The sequence below is a fragment of the Dama dama genome, chromosome 28 (genome assembly GCF_033118175.1).
Source record: "Dama dama isolate Ldn47 chromosome 28, ASM3311817v1, whole genome shotgun sequence".
NCBI classification, from domain to species: Eukaryota; Metazoa; Chordata; class Mammalia; order Artiodactyla; family Cervidae; genus Dama; species Dama dama.
Genome location: NC_083708.1, coordinates 29,415,215 through 29,438,469, shown reverse-complemented (window position 1 = coordinate 29,438,469; position 23,255 = coordinate 29,415,215). Strand labels below are relative to the sequence as shown.

The 23,255-nt window shown below is 36.1% G+C and overlaps 1 protein-coding gene across 7 annotated transcripts in view; it reads right to left on the bottom strand.

Annotated features, from left to right (window-relative positions):
* TBC1D32 (TBC1 domain family member 32) overlaps positions 1-23,255 on the bottom strand; it is a 179,508-nt gene that overhangs the window by 70,486 nt on the left and 85,767 nt on the right. For all 7 annotated transcript variants that reach the window (XM_061131943.1, XM_061131944.1, XM_061131950.1 and 4 more), the window contains 2 exons: positions 2,539-2,661; positions 657-765 (listed from right to left, as the gene is read on the bottom strand). In XM_061131943.1, coding sequence (XP_060987926.1) covers positions 657-765; positions 2,539-2,661 — 232 coding nt within the window. The remainder of the gene's footprint in view (positions 1-656; positions 766-2,538; positions 2,662-23,255) is intronic.

The following is a 23,255-nucleotide window of genomic DNA, read 5'->3' as shown; positions in this document are numbered from 1 at the left end:
ACTTTAGGAAGTAGTTTAATATCAAATTTTAAGACTTTTTGAAGTGACATTTAAATTGGCTTTTGTTTCATAAATTCTAAGTTGTAATTCATAAGTTGTAAAATAACCAAAAGCTATCGTATATTATAGTTCAATATTCCAATGGATACTAACTAAAATGAAATATAGAAACATTAAATACTGAAAACAAATATGATAAGTCCTTAAACAGATGGCTCACAAAGCTATTTCTCTTGCACCGTAATCATTTTGACCTCACCATTCTTGGTGTGATGAGTCAAAACAAGTGCACTTAGTAACAACAACAACAAAAAACCCTTCCAGAGAAAACCAAACTCTATGGATACTGATGAAAAAAGAGGTACTCAATATTGCCAATGAAAGTCAACAAAATTAGTCATCTAATAAAAATTAAGTATCATGAAGGAGAAAAATTTTTTAAGTGAAAAAAATTCAAAGACACACAAGGAAAATGACAAGTTTTTAATAAAATAATATCCTACCTACTCTGCAACACAAACTACCACTCGTGACATCTTGTCATGAAAAATACTATTTTCATTAGGAACTATTTACTTGTATCCTGTCATTTGAGTTGGCTATCTTGCTTCAAAATACATTCAAAAAACATTCTCCCCTCCATTTATTCCACTTACCTTCTCCAGTAACCTTGGAGGCAAAATTCGTTCCATTGGCCCACCAATAAGATTTATTCTAACAAGAACATGATTTCTTTCTACTGATAAGCTATCAATTATAAACTCCCTGAAAAATAAACATACCAATTGTCACTGCCTTAATTAAATATGATTTAATTTTAAGATCATGTCAGTGCAACGCATAAGGAAAAAAGCAATACAGTTTCTATAGAAAGGGGAGAGATAAATTCACTTTTATCTAACAGCTTTCCAACCTAAGGAGCAAAGAATTGGAGATATAATTGATATAGGAAATGAATGGTATGAAGAATATTTTCTTGACAAATGCTACATGTCAAAAAGAAATGAGATGAAGACAGGCATTACTTCCACAACAACTTTACCACATTTTTAGTCAATGTTCCCTTCAGTTCTAGTTGTTATTATTCAGTTGCTAAGTCATGTTTGACTTTTTGTGTCCCCATGGACTGTAGCACCCCAGGCTCCTCTGTCCTCCACTAAGTTCCAGAGTTTACTTAAATTCATGTCCATCAAGTCAGTGATGACGTCTAACCATCTCATTCTCTGCTGTTCCCTTCTTGTTTTGCCTTCAATCTTTCCTAGCATCAGGGTCTTTTCCAGTGAGTCAGCTCTTCGCATCAGGTGGCCAATGTATTATAGCTTCAGCTTCAGTATCAGTCTTTTCAATGAATATTCAGGTTGATTTCCTTTAGGATTGGCTGGTTTGATCTTCCTGCAGTCTGAGGGACTCTCAAGAGTCTTCTCTAGAACCACAGTTCAAAAGCATCAATTCTAAAGCATCAATTCTTTGGCATTCAAACTTCTTTATGGTCCAACTCTCACATCTGTACATGACTGCAGAAAAAACTATAGCTTTGACTGTATAGACCTTTGCTAGCAAAGTGATGTCTTTGCTTTCTAATACACCACCTAGGATTGTCACAGCTTTCCTTCCAAGGAGCAAGCGTCTGAATTTCATGGCTGCAGTCATTGTTCATAGTGATTTTGGAGTCCAAGGAAAGGAAACCTATCATTGTTCTCACTTTTTCCCCTTCTTTTTGTGATGAAGTGATGGGACAGAATGCCATGATCTTAGTGTTCTGAATGCTGAGTTTCAAATAAGCTTTTTCATTCTCCTCTTTCACCATCATCAAGAGGCTCTTTAGTTTCTCTTTGCTTTCTGCTGTAAGTTCTAGGCCAAGCATCCTATTTCAAATTCTAAACTTTGCATCCTCCATACTTCCTGCAGCTGTTAACACTATCCTCTATATCAAACCTAGAGTATTCAGCAATATAGCCTGATCTATACTTTTTTCCCAAGGCCTAGCTAGCGTGGAGGAACACTTTTTTTAACATTATGGACACAAAAATAATGCCAGCTAATTGAATGTGTATCCAGCACATGTCAACCAATTCAAGGCAATGTCAAGTATGTTATTTTAGTAGAAAAAAGTTTTCAAGATATTACTATAACATCATTTCATAATAATCAGAATTTATGACTGTGAACTAACATAATGAAGAAAATGAAGTAAAAATTGCCTCTACAAGAGACACAAAAATCAGACATTTTGTTTAATGAGTCATCTTTCTCATGCAATCTGAATTTAAAGGTGACACAACTTAATAAAGTCAGTACTTAACTAAACCATAAAAAACTAAACAGAAACTTAGAAAGTAGTACTCTGCAAGCCATTTCCAAAAATGTCATTCACAATCTTTTTAACTGACATTTATGCTTTAATTGCTTTTTACTCTTATTTAAATCTACTGAATTAGGATAATGGAAAACATTAAATAAACTGTACTGAAATTACTGTCTTAACAGAATATCTGTAAAGAAAGCTATTATTCTGTCTTAGTATTTTTTTTTTTTTACCTGTGACTTTCAGAGGTTTCTAAGGTATTTTCTTCTTGAGCACTTAGTAACATTTCAGATACTTGATACTGAGCCTCCAACAGAAGAAGAGTGTCTAGATCACAGCATACCACACTTAACAACCTATATAAAAAGGAACAATAAAAATAGATATTCTAAAATACATCCTAAAAGTTTAGAGAGTCTCTTGGTATCTCAAACACCTATACATGGAAACACAAATTTTGTAAGTAAAATTAGGCAGTTATTTCACATATATTTTAAATAACTGACTTCAAAAGATTTTCTTATTGAAATACTATTTAAAGACCATGGGGTAATTTCTAATCTATGTTAAAAATTGATTTAAATCTAGGAATCTTCTCAACTAATAATTTAAAAATTAAGGGGTCTTCCCTGGTGGCTCAGCAGTAAAGAATCCACCCTGCCAATGCAAAAGATATGCCTCAGTCCCTAACCTAAGATGATTTCACACACCGTGGAAGCAACTAAGCCCGCACACCACAACTACCAAGCCTGTGGGCTGCAACTCCTGAAGCCCACTCACTCTAGAGCCCATGTTCCACAGCAAGAGAAGCCACCACAAGGAGAAGCCCATGCACAGCAATGAGAGAGCAACCCTCATTTGCTGCAACTAGAGAAAAGCCCAAGCAGCAATGAAGACCCAGCACAGCCATAAATAAATAATAAATAAAACTATTAAAAAAGAGAGCGCTCTTAAAAAAAATAGGGAATATTAGCAAATCTATAAAAACAACAGATTGCCATCACTTTACACCAAATTAAATATAGAAGGAATGACAGAACTTTTTTTGCTACCAATCCAGGAAATGTTCACCAAGTGAAATGTCAATGGCTAACTTTATAACAGTCAAATAGAGCTGAAAACACCTAAACACACGGATCTATCTTAACATCACTAAACATAGAAATCATGTGGCTCCTATTGTGAAGCAAGAGGATGTACAGTGCACCATCTATGAAATATTCTTGCTAAGAAAACTGAACCTGAAACTAACCAATCCAAGATATCTCATTATCAGTTTATAGGAAATACAAGGCTCAGAGAAATATGTAAAAAGACACCCAAGGGAAAGAGAGTCCACCCCAAAGCTAGAATATGGAGACTTCTGCACATTATGTATTTCTTCAGGAAAAAAAAAGAAAAGAAAAAGAAGTTTCATTTGAAAAAGAGGAGGTAAAGGAAGTTATAAATTAAAAGAAAAATAAAACAAATGTGAAGATTGTCATGACCCATAATTCAAACAAAAACTGTAAAAGTATATTTTTGAGTTACACAGGCATTATCTCCAAGGTATGTTAAGTAAAAAAGCAGAGGCATAAAATGTGTACAGTGACAGCATTTGAACAAAAAATGGAGAAACATTTAAGTATACATGTAAATACATATTTGTTTTTATATAGAAATTCTCTCCAAGAACAGAATGAAACTGGCAAGAACTGTCAGACGGGGTGGGGGTGTAATCTGACAGACTAAGGGAATATATTTTTCACAGTACATCTTTTACAGTTTTTCAATTTTAGTGCAATCACATGCTTTACCTATTCGACAGCATCTGCAGAAAAATATCTGATGGATGCATTTAAGAGCAATTCAATATCACTCCCCAGAATCTAGTGAAAATGAACAAATGCATATAAAACTAAGAGAAAATCTACTATCATCAATTTAGGTAAATGTTCCATATTTAGTTTATAGAAGTAAAAATATTTGTGCAAGATAAAACAAACAAAAAAACTACTTAAGACTTCTAGTTTAAAGATGGTAGTATAAATTGGTATTTCCCTTCTCTAAGTCTAAAAATAAGCCTAAGAATTGAGAAGGAAAGAAAAGATCAATATTAAGTTACAAAATGAGCTGAAGGACAGTCAAGGGCAGTCAAACTTGGGCAAAGGTGATTGTGGGAGGAAAGAAACTAAGAAAGGACATCATGGCTGCCAACGAAAAGAAAGGATTAATTCCCCCCCCCAAATTCATAAAAACATTTTAAAAAATGAGTATACTCAGATGAAAAACCTAATCCTCTATTTATAACAATGGAAACAGAATACATGAGACAGAAGCAGGAAAATCTCTGGTCCTATTATGGTTCCTATAATAAAAGGAACAGGTAGAATGTGGAGTCACAGAAAAATCAATTATGAGTTATTGGTTATAGGTTATAGAGACAATTATTAATAGTTAAAACTGACTACACTCCATATTGAGATTGGCAGGGACAACACAAAAACATACATAAATCCCAAAACCTGGGCCCACAGAAAGAGTTCAGCTAACTGGGAACATGACCGTAATGTCTCTTCAACACAAGCTTCCTATAATAGCTGATGAAAAAACTCACACTCCTCCAAAAAGAAATATCACAGGATGCATCCAAAGGTGCTCCAAGAAAAAGGACGAAATAACAGGATGAGCAGATGGCAAACACAAACACACATATACATATACACACATAGAGCTGTCATTATAACTTGAAAACTATGACCAAATAATTGTCTGTGATTTTTAAGTTAAATAAAATGTATCATATATCAACAGGCTGTATAACTTACAGAATATTATCCATCAATTATCTCTTTATTTAAAACGTTTAATATAAAGCAATAGTGTCCAACGAGTTCTTTGCACAAAGTAGAGCTATATATAAGCACAGGGAAGAAGCAGCAAAACAAGCAGAAAAAATAAAACATGAACTGGCAGAACTAAGGAAAGAACCAGAAGAAAGGAAAGTGTCGTAGGAATTAAAGCACAACTACAAACAGCAAAAGAAAAAAAAGGACAGATGCTGCTAAAAGCAGAATAAATGTTATAGGGAACAGAAAAGTATGAAAAATATAATGAAAACAAAGAGTTTAAATTATTGTTTGAAAACAGAAATAACCTAACAGGACACACCTTTAGCGATACTAGTCAAATTCTTCCCAAGAAAAAACAACCATGAATCTAAGTATACAAAGTGACAGCATGTCCATAAGTAAACTGAAATTAGAAGAGTCAACACTGAGACAGACCTAGAAAAGCTGTTACACTTAGAGAAATAAAGACCACTGGGGTATCTAGGAAGAGTCACTAACAGAGGTGGAGTTGGGGGCAGGTAATCAAGCTGTTCTCAGACATATCCATAGCAACATTCAACACCAGCGGGACAATGAAACCATACTGGGCAGAGGTCTCAAATCAGATATTAACACATATTATGAAACTGTGATCATTTTTAACCTGTAGTAATGACATGAATAAACAAAAGAAAATACAAACAGATGCAAAAATACAGAGGAATTTAAAATATGTCAGAAGCAGACAGAATTTCCTGATAGACTGAATATTTGGAGCAAAAATTAAAAAAATACTAAGGATAACGCTAGATGTTTTGTTAGAAAAATAAGAATCAAGTTGTTGGAAACTAATAAGGCTTTAAGCAATAAAGATTTAGGGTGCATTTAGTAACCTTTCTACTTTCTTCAGGCTACTAAATCAGTGAACCGGTAGTGAAAATAACCTCAGCGTCCTCTAGTTTATGATTTGAAGGGAGGAGTCCATAGAATCTAGATGAACAATGAGATGATCCAAGGTGAATTAGGGTATCTGTGAAAGCAAATGCATGCCTGGACTGAATTCTCATTAGAGAATGAATAAATAGAAACTTTAACAAATGAGGTAAGACTTTTAAAATCTTACAAATACTAGGAATAATGGAGAGTTTCACAAATTTGATCCAGCAGTAAATTAAAAGAACAGCATACTGTGATCAAATACAGTTCATTCCAGGAAGAAAAGGATAGCTTAATGTTAAAACATCTCCTGAGGTAATTCATGGCATCTATATGTAATAGAAAATAATCATATAATCATCTGACCAGAGGCCTAAAAGCTACTTGATTTAAGATTCAACATTCACAGTCTACTCCATATATTCCAAAAAAATGTTAACTAAATTTAAAAAAAGGTTACTTCTTTAAGAAGACAAATTCATTTCAATGCAAGAGCTAAAAGTATAAAGGGCAAAAGCATTCCCACTGAGGTAATGAGAAAAGCAAAACTGTCCGTTATTTAGCATTGTTTTAGAAGTTTAAGCCAATGCAAAAAAGATGAGAAAAAGAACGTTACCTGAAAAGAAATAATGCTGTTCATTATCAGAAGATGATAAAACTGTTTCTTTGGAAACTACTTATCCCCATGATATAAAATTCAATTTACTTAATTTTAAGAAATACTGACTGAATACCTACCAAGTGCCTACTACTGCTTTAAGTGCTGAAGATACCTCACTGAACACAAATCGACAAAAATCCCAGTCCTTATGGAATGCCAAAATACTAGAAGAGGGGAACAAGGAACAAAATACAAACTTAAAACACAGCACGGATACAACTAAAGCAGGGAAATGAGTAAGGAGTATAACAAGAGCAGTGGGGATGGATCACTGTACCCAATTTTAAATAAGGTCGTTAGGAAAGACCTCATCAAGAAGGTGACACTGGGTAAAGACCTAAAAGAAAGAAAGAAACAATCCATGGAGCTATCTGAGGGAAAAATACTCTAAGACAGCAACTAGCTTGAGCTAGCAACTTAAAGTGAGAGCATACCTGCCTCTTTGAAGAACAGGAAAGAAATCAATGTGGCACTAGTGGTAAAGAATCTGCCTGCCAAAGCAGGAGATGCAAGAGACACGAGCTCAATCCCTGGGTCGGGAAGATCCCCTGGAGTAGGAAGTGGCACCCCACTCCATGGGTTCTTTCCTGGAAAATTTCATGGGCAGAGGAGCCTGGCTGGCCACAGTCCATGGGCCACAAAGAGTCGGAAATGACTGAGCAACTGAGCACAAGGAAGCCAATGTAGCTGAAGTGGAATAAGCAAAGGAGAAGTATTTGGAGATGACGTTAGAGTAAAATTAGGGGTCAAGATCATACAGGACTCCAAGGTCATTGTAGGAAGTCTGCACCTTACTTTGGTGACACATAAATTCCACTGAAGTCTTGTCTCATCCTGATAATATGAGGAACTTGGTAAGTATAGAATTGAGATTACTTGATTTGTGTTTTACCGGGATCACTCTGACTGCTACATACAGAACAGGCTGAAATTAGGCAGGACAGAAGCAGAGATACCAGTGTAGAAAAAGATATAGTGAAAATTTAGATAAGGCAGTAGCTTAAAACAGGGTATTGTCAGTAGAGGATCTATTTATTAGAAACAAAAGGCTCTGTGGCAGGTAGACGCTTAGGGTAGTCCTCATGATCCCGCCCTCCTGTACCTATGTCTTTGTATGATTCTCTTCTCTAGAACGTACGCAGGATCTGTGTCTTGCTTCTAGTCAGAGTAGTTAAAGGTGATAGGACAGATGGAATTACCTGAACGTGATTACATAAGACTATGCCATTCTTGGTGGAGTGTCTCTTTCTTCTGTTGGCTTTGAAGAAGCAAGCAGCTATGTTGGGGAAAACCAAGTGACAAAGAAGAACTGATGGCACACTTCAACTGGCAAGCTGCAAGGGCTTCTAGCCTCTAAGCAGCAAGCAAACAAGACCCTCTGTGCTAAAATCATGAGGAACTACATTCTGTCAACAATCTACGAGTTTACAAACAGACCGTTTCCTACTTGAGCTTCAAATGAGATCACAGCCCCATCTGACACCTTGATTGCAGCCTTTTGAGACTATGCAAAAGGACCAAGCAAGGGTGTACCTTGACAGACACTGAGATAAATGTGTTACTTTAAGCTACAAAGTTTCTGGTTAGAGTTCAGCAAAATGCCTCCACTAACATGTTAAAAGCATTAACAGAATAATTAAATGAATTAATAATTTGTACATCTATACAATCTCAGACAATTATCAGATGCTTGGGCTTCCCTGGTTACTCAGCTGGTAAAGAATTCTGCCTGCAATGAGGGAGACCTTGGTTCGATCCCTGGGTTGGGAAGATACCCTGGAGAAGGGAACGGCTAACCACTCCAGTATTCTGGCCTAGAGAATTCCAAGGACTGTATAATCCATGGGGTTTCAAAGAGTCAGACACGACTGAGTGACTTTCACTACCAGTTCTAGATTTATGTGACACATTTAGTCTCACAGTAATTCCAAGGAAGGTATAGTTACTGTCTCCATTTCACATATGAGGAAATGGAAGCATCGAGAGTTACGAATCTTGTCTAAAATCACTCTGGCAATGTTGTACCAGGGTTCATGCTCTTAAAGGACTGGGAGATACTGCCATGCACTGTAGTATATACTAAGGAACATAAGGCTATAGATATTAACAAAATACAGATAAGATCTATGGAAAAAACCAAATGTTCTAATGAGAGTAATTAAAGAATACTTAAATGCAGATATATGCAATGTTTACAGATTGGAAACTCATTATAAAGACACCAGTTCACTCACTATTGATTTAAAGATTCAATCCAATGATAATTAAAATCCCAGTGGGTTGATTTGTGTGACAAGGTGATATTAAACTTTACATGGAAAGAAAAGGACTAACTGTAGCCAAGATGTTTGAAAAAAGGAATCACCCTATAATTACTGTAACATATTATAAAGCTATAGTAATTAAAACAATGCAATATTTGCACAAAGATGAACAAAAATCTAACTGAATAGAACAGGAAGTTCAGAAACCTCTTTGAATATTTAGATATCTTTTCTGTAACACAAAAGAATTATGTATATGTGTGTACAAAGAGATATGTAGCTATATGTTCCACGTGGAGCAAGTTGTTTATGACAGCTAAAACTGATGAACTGTAAATACCCTAAAAGTCTGGTAGTAGCATAAGATATAAACAAAACACAGTCTATGTCTGCTAATGGCATATTATGTAGCAATGAGCATTGACCTTAGAAACATATGCTACATATAAGAGGTTAGATGTGACAGGATATAGTCTATGCTAAAACTAAAATAAAGAACAAAAAGCAATAAAATTAAAATGTATTTTTTGGAAATATAAAAATAAGTAGTAAAAAAAAAGTAGTAAAAATAAAAATAAGTCAAAGTAGTACATAGTATAAAAGTCAGAATAGTGTTTACCCATTAACAAGAAGGGAGGCAGTCATGATCAACAAATGCATAGTACTAGTAAGTTTTCTTTGTTTACTTGACTGGGATTTTATGTAGACATTTAATTTACAACACCTTGTTAAGCTCATGTTTTATGTAGTATTTGTATTTTTAATATTTCATTAAAAAACTTACGTTATGCTAGGGTGGATAATGTGAAAAAGTATAGCATTTTATTCATATGAAGTATAAACATATATGCAATATGAACAAATTAAAAATATCAATAAAAGAATGCATACTTTAATAATCATGCAGAAAGCCTTGACAAGTGCCATTTACTACTCAATCATGTAATCATCTAATAAACAGATCTTAATGGGTTCATTAACTACATCAGCATATCTGCATAAGCTAGCAGCTACAGTAAATATGGAAGAAAAAGTCACTTGAATAAGACCATCTTTTTAGCCTAACCATGACATTAATTAAAGCTAGGTTTACAAAGTGAATTGGAGTGGGCAAATTTCATATCCATTAATTTTTAAAAAGTGATCAGAAAAACATGTCTCAAAACTTACATATTATTAGGCTTGCAAATAACAAATCGTGAAGCTTAACTTTTGTTGACTCCAACCCACATTTCCCAAAGTTAAGAAAAAAACTGTTGCTTATTTCATACACAAAGTTGGTTATATCAAGAAGTATTTCAAAGAAAATCAACAATTATCCAAGATGAATCCAAATTCAAGAGTAAACTAGATAAATGTTTTAATGGTATATTTTCAGTTTTTTATAAATAGATAAAGTAGCAATAACAAAGTTAATGTAAAGATATTGACAGCTTCACAGAAGAAATTTCAGAAGTGTCTGAGTATATGCTTGTGTCTCTCTCAGAATACAGTTAGAAGTAGATTGATTCTACCTACTCCAGACACAAACTCCCTTAGCTTGTTACTTAGGTATTATAGATTACTTTTATCAAAATAATAGAAGTTTCTGTACACCAAAAGACAGACAGTAATCACAGACCTTAGCTGTTCCTTCATTCTCTATTTCCTACAATTCTAAACAATGTGCAAATATTACCCACATTATTATAGTCTTACAGTTCCCAGGAATCCTTAGTATCCCAGGGATATGGTGTTGCTGGTTGAAGGCAATGAGACTTAAGAGTTTCTTTGCCTGTAGCAAAGCTTTTGCAGGCGTAACACAATTATGAAAAGTGGGGAAGGATCCAGCCCTTGCAGTAATTCCATGAAAGCATTTGTACAGCTGTGGGGATAATCAAATCTATTGCCTTATTTGAGTCAGGCTTATTGGTGATATCTAACAACATCTTTCTCATCCTGCCTCAGGCACTGAAGACCGAGTGCCGATCGCTATCAGACGTTTACACAGCACTGCTCAGTGTACGTGCTTCCTGCCTTTGTGTTATCTGTTCATCATATGTAACAAAAGACATAATCAAGATGAAGCCTCTTTACGCGAGTAAATTAACAAAATCTCTCACTGGTAAGTAAAAGTCACTTGGTTGTGTCCGACTCTTTGGGATCCCATGGAATTCTCCTGGCTAGAATACTGGAGTCGGTAGCCTTTCCCTTTTCTAGGGGATCTTCCCAACCCAGGGATCGAACCCAGGTCTCCCGCATTGCAGGCAGATTCTTTACCAACTGAGCCACAAGGGAAGCCCTCTCAGTGGTAAGATACTGCTAATTTGGCTAATGTGAAAAGCAAGAGCAGCTTGCTTTCATTCAACATGGACAGTAACACATCCTTCGTTTTATCAAAATTTAGTCCTATCATCCCTCAAATTATCATGAAAAACTACTCTACTGATGATATCTGTGAAAAGAACATAGCTTGTTTTCTACATGTTTTAGCCAAGAGTAGGTGCACCAGAGAGAGGTATCCAAAAAACTCATGGCCATCTCAGTGAAGTTTCTGAGTTCTAGTAGCCTAAGATGTTAAGATATCACATGCAATATACATGTGCAATATACAAAATACAATGATGTATTATTAAATCTTACACTATTTACCACCAAAGAAGTGACATAATGCATGACTCTGTGAATTTTAGCAACAACTCCTACAATATTTGGTTATGCTTCTCTGATTCATATCAAGTAATCCCTAACTCTCAACTTTAGGTGACCTAAAGGCTAGAATAAAGTCTAAAACTTGAGGTAGAAATCCTGTCACTTGAGCTTTAATCAATCCAGCAGATTCAATGCTGTCAAATCATATTGTCAGGAGATATCAATATATCCTTGAATCTGTATCAATAAGCATAACTAGTATAATCTAGTTATAACCAAAGATAACTAGGCCAGACTGTTTTCACTAAGAATGTGATCAAGCTGTGAGGTGAACCAGCTCACACTAGTCATGCTGTGAGCCTCTGTGAGGTTCCCTGTGAGGGTTGACTCAAGGAGAGCCCATTTGCCCTAAATGAGTTGGGATAATGAGAGTAATGCAACTGAGCCATAAGCCCTGCCCTGAACAAGGAAGATACACTGTTTTGCCTCAGATGCAAAGGGAGCCTCCCAACCTAGTGTGGAAATGGGTATCTGACACCACTGAAAAGTTGTATTTTCAAATACTAAACATTACATAATTTGCTTTCCCAAAAGTCTCCCTCCCCTTAACCTTCAGTGACTTAAAAATTGCAAAGTTATGATGTAAAGGTCTATAATTCCTTATCCGTAAATCTTAGGACCAAGAATTTAAATTTTTATGCATTTAGCAACAAAATACAGTATACACAGAGTCTGGAGCAATACCTTATAATCAAGCATATTAATATTTCTTTGGCAAAATATATTGATGTTCAAATTAGGCAGGCTAAATAAAGACTACAAAGAATCTCATCACTTGAGGTTAAGATTAGATGCAGATAGCAAATAAATTCTTAGAATTTTAGAATTTCAAATCAGACACTGTGGCATTTGAGCCTGGATAATGCCAAGTTAATACCCATTATAATATTCATAAGTTTAAAAGAATGTGTGTCTATAATGCATGGTATAGGGAACTTTATTTTTAAAATCCAACCAAACATTCTGAATTTCAATTCATTTCTGGAAGTGAAAGTTAGTGTCTCCTTAATACAAATGTTTATTTGAACTGTTTCAAGGAATAAAATGGCCTCAAATTTGGGCCTAACCTTTTCACTAGGCTTGGGATGTATTTTGAACATAGTCGATTCCCCCACGAACTTGCTAATAACCCAAATCAAATCTCAACACCAGAATAATTGCCTGTTCTTAATTATCACATTCTTTGTATGTCACTTTTTAATCATCACCATCATATCATTAATGTGAGCAAATGGGCACTTGTCTAGGCTACCAGAATGGTTCTGGGCAGTTTACTCTTAGCTATCATCTCTACTTGAATGAATCCAAAAATGTTCATTGCTTTCCTCATGCTAGCAGTCACACGCCTCTTCTCTTCACCCTGCCATTTTTTCCCTAGTATTTCTTCCTTGAATACACTGAAACAACACATTTCTAACAACATTTTAACTATTTTCAAAAATGCATCACCATAAATTACATAAACTATACTTTTATCAACTTTAATCAAATGCATCGTGTATATTTTACTTAACCAAACAATACAAAAATCCAATACAGAAGATTTCCTTCTGATTAGTATACACAAACTAGCTAGTAAAAATGCAATACCCAGTTCCCTGCCATTTGATCAAACCCAACAATGAGACATGAATTACAAGCACACTAACCACACCTACAAATCTGGAGCTTAAAGATTCTGATACACCAATAACCGTTTATGAAGAATGAAAAAGGGGGCAAGGTCAGTTTGTCCATAAAACTAGTGAGCAGCAAAGAGAGTGAGCAAGGGCTGTGGAAAGCCTCCTCATTTGAGCTACGTAGCAAATTCACATCATAGTTTCAGAAAGTGCTCTGGGGTCTCCCGAAGCTGGAAGTTAGTTCGGATTTCCCTAAGTACACAGAGTATAGCTTTTGAATATGACAAGTTTGCTGAACTTGCGTGGTGTGAGTTCTGTGCTTAGCTGCCCAGTCGTGTCTGACTCTATGCACTATACACTGCCAGGCTCCTTTGTCTATGGGGATTCTCCAGGCAAGAATACTGCAGTGGGTTGCCACGCCCTCCTGCAGGGGATCTTCCCAACCGAGGGATCACATTGCAGGAGGATTCTTTACCATCTGAGTCACCAGGGAAGCCCAAGAAAAATGGAGTGAGTAGCCTATCCCTTTGCCAGGGGAACTTCCTGATCCAAGAATCGAACCAGTTACTGCATTGCAGGCAGATTCTTTACCAGCTGAGTCACCAGGGAAAGTTTGGAAGACCAAACTTGTGTGTGCATATCCAAATGGTCAATAAAATCTGGACGTATGGTCAAGAGATAGCATAGAGGATAGATAGACAGATACAAGGTTAGCTAGTAAAGAAATGAACATTGAAACCACTGTAGAAAATAAAAATAATGATAATAAAAAAAATTGGGTAAAGGACAAAAGACATACTCTAGAATTCAGTTAGAAAGGTAGGTAGTAAAAGAGGAAAAGTCACCAGAAATGATTCATAAAAAGAACTCCACAAATAAAGAGACAAAAGTCACACAATTCTCCCAAACAGACCATATATAGCAGTGCAGCACTTAGTAGGAATTCAATAACTATTTTCTCAATGAATGAACCAAATGAAAGGAAAGCATCAAAACTTGGTAGAAAATAAAATGGCACAGAGAGGTCAAGTAAAATGAGTCACAGGAACAGGGCATATAGAAATATACGAGGTAGGAAATACGCCTAAACTTCAATTCAGTTTAGTTCAGTCGCTTAGTCCTGTCCAACTCTTTGTGAATCCATGAACCGCAGCACACCAAGCCTCCCTGTCCATCACCAACTCCAGGAGTTTACCCATACTCATGTCCATTGAGTCAGTGATGCCATCCAACCATCTCATCCTCTGTCATCCCCTTCTCTTCCTGCCCTCAATCTTTCCCAGCATCAGGGTCTTTTCAAATGAGTCAGTTCTTCACATCAGGTGGCAAAAGTATTGGAGTTTCAGCTTCAACATCAGTCCTTGCAATGAACACCCAAGACTGATCTTTAGGATGGACTGGTTGGATCTCCTTGCAGTCCAAGGGACTCTCAAGAGTCTTCCCCGACACCACAGTTCAAAAACATCAATTCTTTGGCACTCAGCTTTCTTTATAGTCCAACTCTCACATCTATACATGACCACTGGAAAAACCATAGCCTTGACTAGATGGACCTTTGTTGGCAAAGTAAGGTCTCTGCTTTTTAATTTGCTGTCTAGGTTGGTCATAACTTTACTTCCAAGGAGTAAGCATCTTTTAATTTCATGGCTGAAGTCACAATCTCCAATGATTTTGGAGCCCCCAAAAATAAAGTCAGCCACCATTTCCACTGTTTCCCAACCTATTTGCCATGAAGTGATGGCACCGGATGCCATGATCTTAGTTTTCTGAATGTTGAGCTTTAAGCCAATTTTTTTTCCTCTTTCACTTTCATCAAGAGGCTCTTTAGTTCCTCTTCACTTTCTGCCCTAAGTGTGGTGTCATCTGCATATCTGAGGTTATTGATATTTCTCCTGGCAATCTTGATTCCAGCTTGTGCTCCTTCCAGCCCAGCATTTCTCATGATGTACCGTGCATACATATAAGTTAAATAAGCAGGGTGACAATATATGGCCTTGACGTACTCCTGTTCCTATTTGGAACCAGTCTGTTTTTCCATGTCCAGTTCTAACTGTTGCTTCCTGACCTGCATACAGATTTCTCAAGAGGCAGGTCAGGTGTTCTGGTATTCCCATCTCTTTCAGAATGTTCCACACTTATTGATACACACAGTCAAAGGCTTTGGCATAGTCAATAAACTTAAACTAAGCAAGCCCATTTCTAAAGAATAGTTTTAAGAAATAAATATGGAACGAGATATTTATAAAGATGCAAAATAAAAAAAATTTTAAATAAGCTACATTTATAAACAAACAGAAAGCTGGGATATGCACTGGAATGTTATTTAGCCCTTTAAAATTATGGTATAGATGAATATTTATAGATATGAGAGAATAATTTAAAATAAGTAAAAAAGGCAGATTAAAAACAAGTCTATTGTTCAAAAAGAATTTCAATCAAAGGAACTATAGGCATGAAGAGACTAATGGTGGTTATCTTCAAAAGGTATGAGTTATCCCTTAAGAGGATAATGAATATTGTTTTTATTATATTCTAATCATTCTATGTAAACAGGAACTCTTTGATTAAGAGAGAATTCTAAATTGGTTATTTTAATTAGTTAGGCATCATTTTATTGTTTTCTTTCTGTTCAGTTCAGTCTCTCAGTCATGTCTGACTCTGTGATCCCATGGACTGCAGCACGCCAGGCTTCCCTATCTGTCACCAACTCCCAGAGCTTACTCAAACGTGTGTCCATCGAGTTAGTGATGCCATCCAACAATCTCATCCTCTTTCATCCCCTTCTCCTCCTGCCTTCAATCTTTCCCAGCATCAGGGTCTTTTCAAATAATTCAGTTCTTAACATCGGCTGATCAAAGTATTGGAGCTTCATCTTCAACATCAGTCTTGCCAATGAATATTCAGGATTAATTTCCCTTAGGATTGACTGTTTGATATCCTTATTGTCCAAGGGACTATCAAGAGTCTTCTCCAACACCAGAGTTAAAGGCATCAATTCTTGGCACTCAGCCTTCTTTATGGTCCAACTCTCATATCCATACATGACTACTGGAAAAACCATAGCTTTGACTATATGGATCATCTTTGGCAAAGTAATCTCTCCATTTTTTAAAATGCTGTCAAGGGTGGTCATAGGTTTTCTTCCAAGGAGTAATCACCTTCTAATTTAATGGCTGCAGTCACAATCTGCAGTGATTTTAGAGCCCAAGAAACTAAAGTCTCTCACTGTTTCCACTGTTTTCCCATCTATTTGCCATGAAGTGATGGGACCAGATGTCATGATCTTCAATTTTTGAATGCTAACTTTTAAGTCAGCTTTTTCACACTCCTCTTTCAGTTCCCTCAAGAGGCTCTTTAGTTCCTCTTTGCTTTCTGCCATAAGGGTGGTGTCATCTACCTATCTGAGGCTATTGATATTTCTCCCAGCAATCTTGATTCCAGCTTGTGCTTCATCCAGTCTGGCATTTTGCATGATGTACTTTGCATAGAAGTTTATAAGCAGGCTGACAATATACAACTTGACATACTCCTTTCCCAATTTGGAACCAGTCTGTTGGTCCATGTCCAGCTCTAACTATTGCTTCCTGACCTGCATAAAGCTATCTCAGGAGGCAAGTAAGGGGTCTGGAATTCCCATCTCTTCCACAGTTTGTTGTGATCCACACAGTCAAAAGCTTTAGCATAGTCAATGAAGCAGAAGTAGATGTTTTTCTGGAATTCTGTTGCTTTTTCTATGATTCAATAGATGTTGTCAATTTGCTCTCTGGTTTCTCTGCCTTTTCTAAATCCAGCTTGACATTCTGGAAGTTCTCAGTTCATGTACTGTTGAAGCCTTGCTTAGAGAATTTTGAGCATTACTTGCTAGCATGTGAGATGAGTGCACATGAGTTTGAACATTCTCTGGCATTAGCTTTCTTTGGGATTAGAATGAAAACTGACCTTTTCCAGTCCTGTGGCCACTGCTGAGTTTTCCAAATTTGCTGGCATATTGAGCACAGCACTTCACAGCATCACCTTTTAGGATCTGAAATAGCTCAGGTGGAATTCCATCATCTTCACTAGCTTTGTTCATAGTGATGCTTCCCTAAGGCCCACTTGACTTCACTCTAGGATATCTGGTTCTAGGTGAGTCATCACACCATCACAGTTACCTACGGTCATGAAGACCTACTTCTGTGTACTCTTGTCACCTCTTCTAAATATTGTTTGCTTCTTTTAGGTCCATACTGTTTCTGTCCTTTCTTGTGCCCATCTTTAAATGAAATGTTCCCTTGGTATCTCTAATTTTCTTGAAGAGACTGCTAGTCTTTCCCATTCTATTGTTTTCCTCTATTTCTTTGCATGGATCACTTAGGAAGGCTTTCTTATATCTCTTCTTGCTATTCTTAGGAACTCTCCATTCATACGGATACATCTTTCCTTTTCTCCTTTGTCTTTCACTTCTCTTCTTTTCTTAGCTAGTTGTAAGGGCTCCTCAGACAATCGTTTTGCCTTTTTCCATTTCTTTTTCTTGGGGTGGTTTTGAGCATCGCCTCCTGTACAATGCTCAGAACCTCTGTCCACAGTCCTTCAGGCACTCTGTCTATCAGATCTAATCCTTTGACTCTCCTTGTCACTTCTACTGTATAATCATAAGGGATTTGATTTAGGTCATACCTGAAGAGTCTAATGGTTTTCTCCACTTTCTTCAATTTAAGTCTCAATTTGGCAATAAAAAGTTCATGATCTGAGGCACAGTCAGCTCCTGGTCTTGTTTTTGCTGACTGTATAGAGCTTCTCCATCTTTGGCTGCAAAGAATATAATCAATCTTATCCTGGTATTGGCCATCTGGTGATGTCCATGTGTAGTCATCTCTTGTATTGCTGGAGGTGGGTGTTTGCTATGACCAGTGCGTTCTCTTGGCAAAACTCTGTTAGCCTTTGCCCTGCTTCATTTTGTACTCCAAGGCCAAACTTGCCAGTTACTACAAGGATGTCTTGACTTCCTACTTTTGCATTCCAGTTCCCTTTGATGAAAAGGACACCTTTTTCTGGTGTCAGTTCTAGAAGGTCTTGTAGTTCTTCACAGAATCATTCAACTTCAGTTTCTTTAGCATTAGTGCCTGGGGCATAGACTTGAATTACTGTGATACTGAATGGTTTGCCTAGGAAACGAACAAGAGATCATTCTGTCATTTTTGAGATGGCAACCAATTACTGCATTTTGGACTCTTTTGTTGACTATGAGGGCTACTTTATTTCTTCTTAGGGATTATTGCCCACAATAGTAGATACTGGGGTCATCTGAATTAAATTTGCCCATTCCAATCCATTTTAGTTCACTGACTCTTAAAATATCTATGTTCACTCTTGCCATCTTCTGTTTGACCTGAGCTGTTTAAAGATTACCTTCTTTAAGTTAACTTAATAGAATAAAATTATGTTTTTGATATATGCATCTGTGTATATCCAGAATCCAAAATGTGGACAGTTTTGTGGTTATATTCCTATTTCTGATGTTAAAGAAAGATTACAAAAGAATTTTAAAATTATTTCTAATTACCAGTGTTAATAAGATTTAAGTTTACTTGGCATCTGGGTCACTGGAAAAAATAGTTTGGTGATTTGCTGCTATGGAATAACACGTTTCTATGTTCAAGATAACCAGACTGTTTCTAAACTGAAAAACAAATATGTATTTTTTACTTTTCATCTTCAAGTCATCTTCCAGGTCAAACTTTTTATAAAGAAATTAGTTATGCAAAAAACTATTCATTATACTGTGTATAAAATTTACTATTCATTGATGTAAAATAACTAAAATAGCAAGTGATTAATTTTAAAGGCTGTTCTTTAAATTTGGATTCTTGAGTTTTATTTTGAAGAAAATTAACAGGCCACATTAGAGTTTCAAATGAAGATGTATTATAATAGATTTTAGGAGAACTATATTAACATTTTTAACCATATTAAATTTTAATGTGTATAATTAAGAATGACTACCTAAGATTTAAGATGTCAAAAATAAGCAATTCTACAGTGAGTAACTAAAACATAATTTACAGTTTGAGATAAAGAATACTATTAATAATGATGTAACTTTTTTCTCTATAAAATACAGTTTTCATATTGAAATAAAATAGTCTAGGGAAGAGTATAACATTCCTCTAGCCTAAAGATGGCTGCTGCTTAGTCAGTCAGTTATGTCCAACTTTTGAGACCCCATGGACTGTAGCCTACCAGGCTCCTCTGTCCATGGGATTCTCCAGGCAAGAATACTGGAGTGGGTTGCCATTCTCTTCTCCAAAAAGATGGTTAAGAAAATCTTAAAACTGATAAACCTTGAACAACAATAAGTTGCTCGTGGGATCTGACAACAAAAAGAAAAGACAACAAGAACAAAAATAAGCAAGTGGTACCAGATGAAACTAAGAAAATCAATAGAATGAAAAGACAACCTACATAACAAGAGAGAAAAAGCTGCACATCATATAGCTGATGAGGGGCTAATATTCAAAAGTATAAAGAACTCATCCAACTCAAAAACAAGCAAAAAAATATAACTTAAAAATGGGCAGAGGGTCTAAATATACATTTTCCCAAAGACAACAGACAAATGGCCAACAGGTACATGAAAAGATGCTCAGATTCCATAATCATCAGAGTAATGCAAATCAAAACCACAATGAGATCACCTCACACTTGTTAGAATGGCTATTGTCCAAATACCAAGAAATAATGTTAGGATATGGAGAAAAGGGAACTCTTGTGCACTGTTGGTAGAAACACAAGTTGGTACAGCCACCACAGAATATAGTACAGAGGATCCTCAAAAAATTAAAAATATAAGTACCATATGGTGTAGCAATTTTGCTTCTGTTGAAGCAAAGAAAATGAAAACACTAATTCAAAAAGATATATGTACCCCCAAGTTCATAGCAGCATTGTTTATAAAAGGCAAGTGATTAAACAAACTAAATTTCAATTGACATATTAAAGAAAAAATATATATATAATGAGATTATTCAGCCATACAAAATAAAATCTTTCTATTTGCAACATGAATGGACCTTGAGGACATTAGAGTAAGTGAAATAAGTCTGAAAGACAAATACGGTATGATCATTTACATGTGGAATAAAAAAAAAACACAGTTCATACATAGAGAACAGACTGACTGCCAAAGGACAGTGGAAGGGCAAGATGGGTGAAGAGAATGTATACTACATTTGAAAGTTGCTAAGACAGTAAATCTTAAAAGTTCTCATTACAAGAAAAAAATGATTCCTATTAACTATGCATGCATGCTGATGATCTTAAGTAGACTTCTGTGTTGAAGTCTACTTCACACATTTATACACAATATATACAAGTATATTTCACAATATATACAAGTTATCACCTGAACTATGTCAATTACATTTCAAATTACAGACAATTATACCTCAAATTATAGAGGATAAAAACCTCACTGTGCCTTAATTAGTGTCCTTAAAAGACATGTTTAAGAAAATAATTTGCACCTAGCATATAATAAATGCACAGCTTCTTTGAAAAAGTTTCCAGGCAACTGTCTTAATCAACAGAGTTAGCAAATAAATATTAACCCAATAACCAAAAAGTACTGGGCAATGAGGTGGCATGAAAGTATAAATGAAAATTATACCCCCTCAGGAAGTTTTAAGTTTTAGTCAGAGAGAAAAATAAAATTAAGTCCTTGTGAATGACCAAAAAGGCAGTGGACATCCAGGAAAATTATAAGATCAGAGTATGCTATAATACGGCTTCTTTTGGGGCTCAGCCGGTAAAGAATCTGCCTGTAATGTGGGAAAACTGGGTTTGATCCCTGGGTTGGGAAGATCCCCTGGAGAAGGGAAAGGCTACCCACTCCAGTATTCTGGCCTGGAGAATTCCATGGACTATGTAGTCCATGGGGTTGCAAAGAGTCAGACACGATTGAGTGATTTTCACTTTCACTTTATGCTGTAGTAAGTCAGAGAGAAAGTAACTCATAAAGAAAGCTTTGCCTTGAAAGAGGATGATCCAAATTTTAACAAAGATGGCAAAAGTGAAGATGACATTCAAGACAAACAGGTATAGAGGCAATAATAAACACTGTGCTTGATGGAGCTAAGTCTAACCTACATTAGTTCAGGGTGAGGAAGGTAGAAAATATGAATAATACACATAGGAAAGGTGAAGATATTATGGTGATCCTTGAAAGCCACATAAAATGTCTGGAATTGTCAAGTTATTTAAAATGGGATGATGGAGAGCTTTATAAAGATGCTATTCTTTTCTGCATTAATTACCTCACATTTTTCATGATCAACATTCAATTTCTCACTAGGTAGCAAGGTTAAAGAGAATGTGCATCACATCACATTTATATATTATTACCTCTCCTACATATAGTGCAGAGCTGTGTTCAAAGTGTTCAAAAGTGTTGGTTGTTAGGTCGTTTCAAAGAGGGCTAATGGGACCAAATCTAGGAACCCTTAATGCTGTGACCAAAGACTGAGTTCTTCCTTGGATATTACAGTCACTCGATGGTACTATGCTTTCCTCATGGAGATAGAAGCCACTCACAGAGGATGAGATGGTTGGATGGCATCACCGACTCAATGGACATGAGTGTGAGCAAAATCTGGGGGATGGTGAAGGACAGGGAAGCCTGGTGTGCTGCAGTCCATGGGGTCACAAAGAGTCGGACACAACTGAGCAACTGAACAACAACAACATATGCGCAGCTGGCAATTTGGGAAAGTAAATATAAATGTGAATGTCTTCCAAGTTTAAAAAAGAATACTGGGTAAGTAAACAGAGAAAACTAAAAATTTTTAAGTCTTACTCTGTAGTCAAATATAAAAAGTATTGCTCATTTTAGGTCACTACAAGAAACCCAGCTTAGCTTCCTTCCCTTCCTGGGTAGAGAGGAAAATAGAGTCTCTGACTCATGAAGGTAGGTCAGGAAATGGCAGGAGTACATCCTTCTAACATAGGTGAATACAAGGAAGCTGGGAGGCCAAATCAATGAGAACATTAATGTCCTCAGCTTTTTTACAGTAAAGAGTCAATCAATACTTTATAAAAGTGAGATATAATGCTCAGACCACTTGAAATAGTTTATATAATCTTTTTTCTTAACCTTAGAGGAAATGCTGGGGATATAATTACCTCTCAAGTGAAAAGACAGCTATTTGAAATTCAGCAATTCTTTCTGTCTCACTAGGGTTTCTTTTTCTTTTCTATGAAATTCATTTGGAATTTTAAATGGAAACAATGATTCCATTTTTATAAACTATTTCCACATATCTATTCCTCTGTCTGTATATGCATAGAAAGACATCTAGAATGATTTTCCTCAATGTTGATAATGTCACTTTCAGAGTCAGAAGGAATTCCGTTTATTATATTTAATTACCTGCATAGGTTAATTTCTTTATAATAAAGACAAATTATTTTTTGAAATGCAAAGAAAATTAAGATGATTCAATGAGAGTCTGATAGCTCAGAATAATGGTTCACATTGGGGATTAAAACTGGGGCATCCACTCACATACAGATGTACTAAAAGGCAAAGGCATAAGTGAATGAACTAGGGGTAGAGTATAAAGGGAAAAAGTGGATTCAGGACCAAGCCTGAGTATTCTATCAGTCAGAGGTTGCCTAGAAAATGAAGGGCAGAAACTGCAGCCATAGGAGTATGTGCTATCACAGAAGGTGAAAGAACGCTCACACAGAAAGAAATGTCCCGTTACGTCCATGTCTTGCTTACAGCAAGATGAGAATGTAGAATCCACTAGATTCATCAACATAGAAGTTGCAAGTGACCTTGAGATGAACAGGATGTGCAGTTCGGACAGAGCTGTCCAAGTCAATGCCAAATCTTAAGTGGGCTGAGGAGTAAACAGAGGTGAGCAAGCGGGGACAGTTTGTGCAGATACGTTTTGCTGCAAGAGTAAAAGAAATAGGACAGTGACTGCAGAG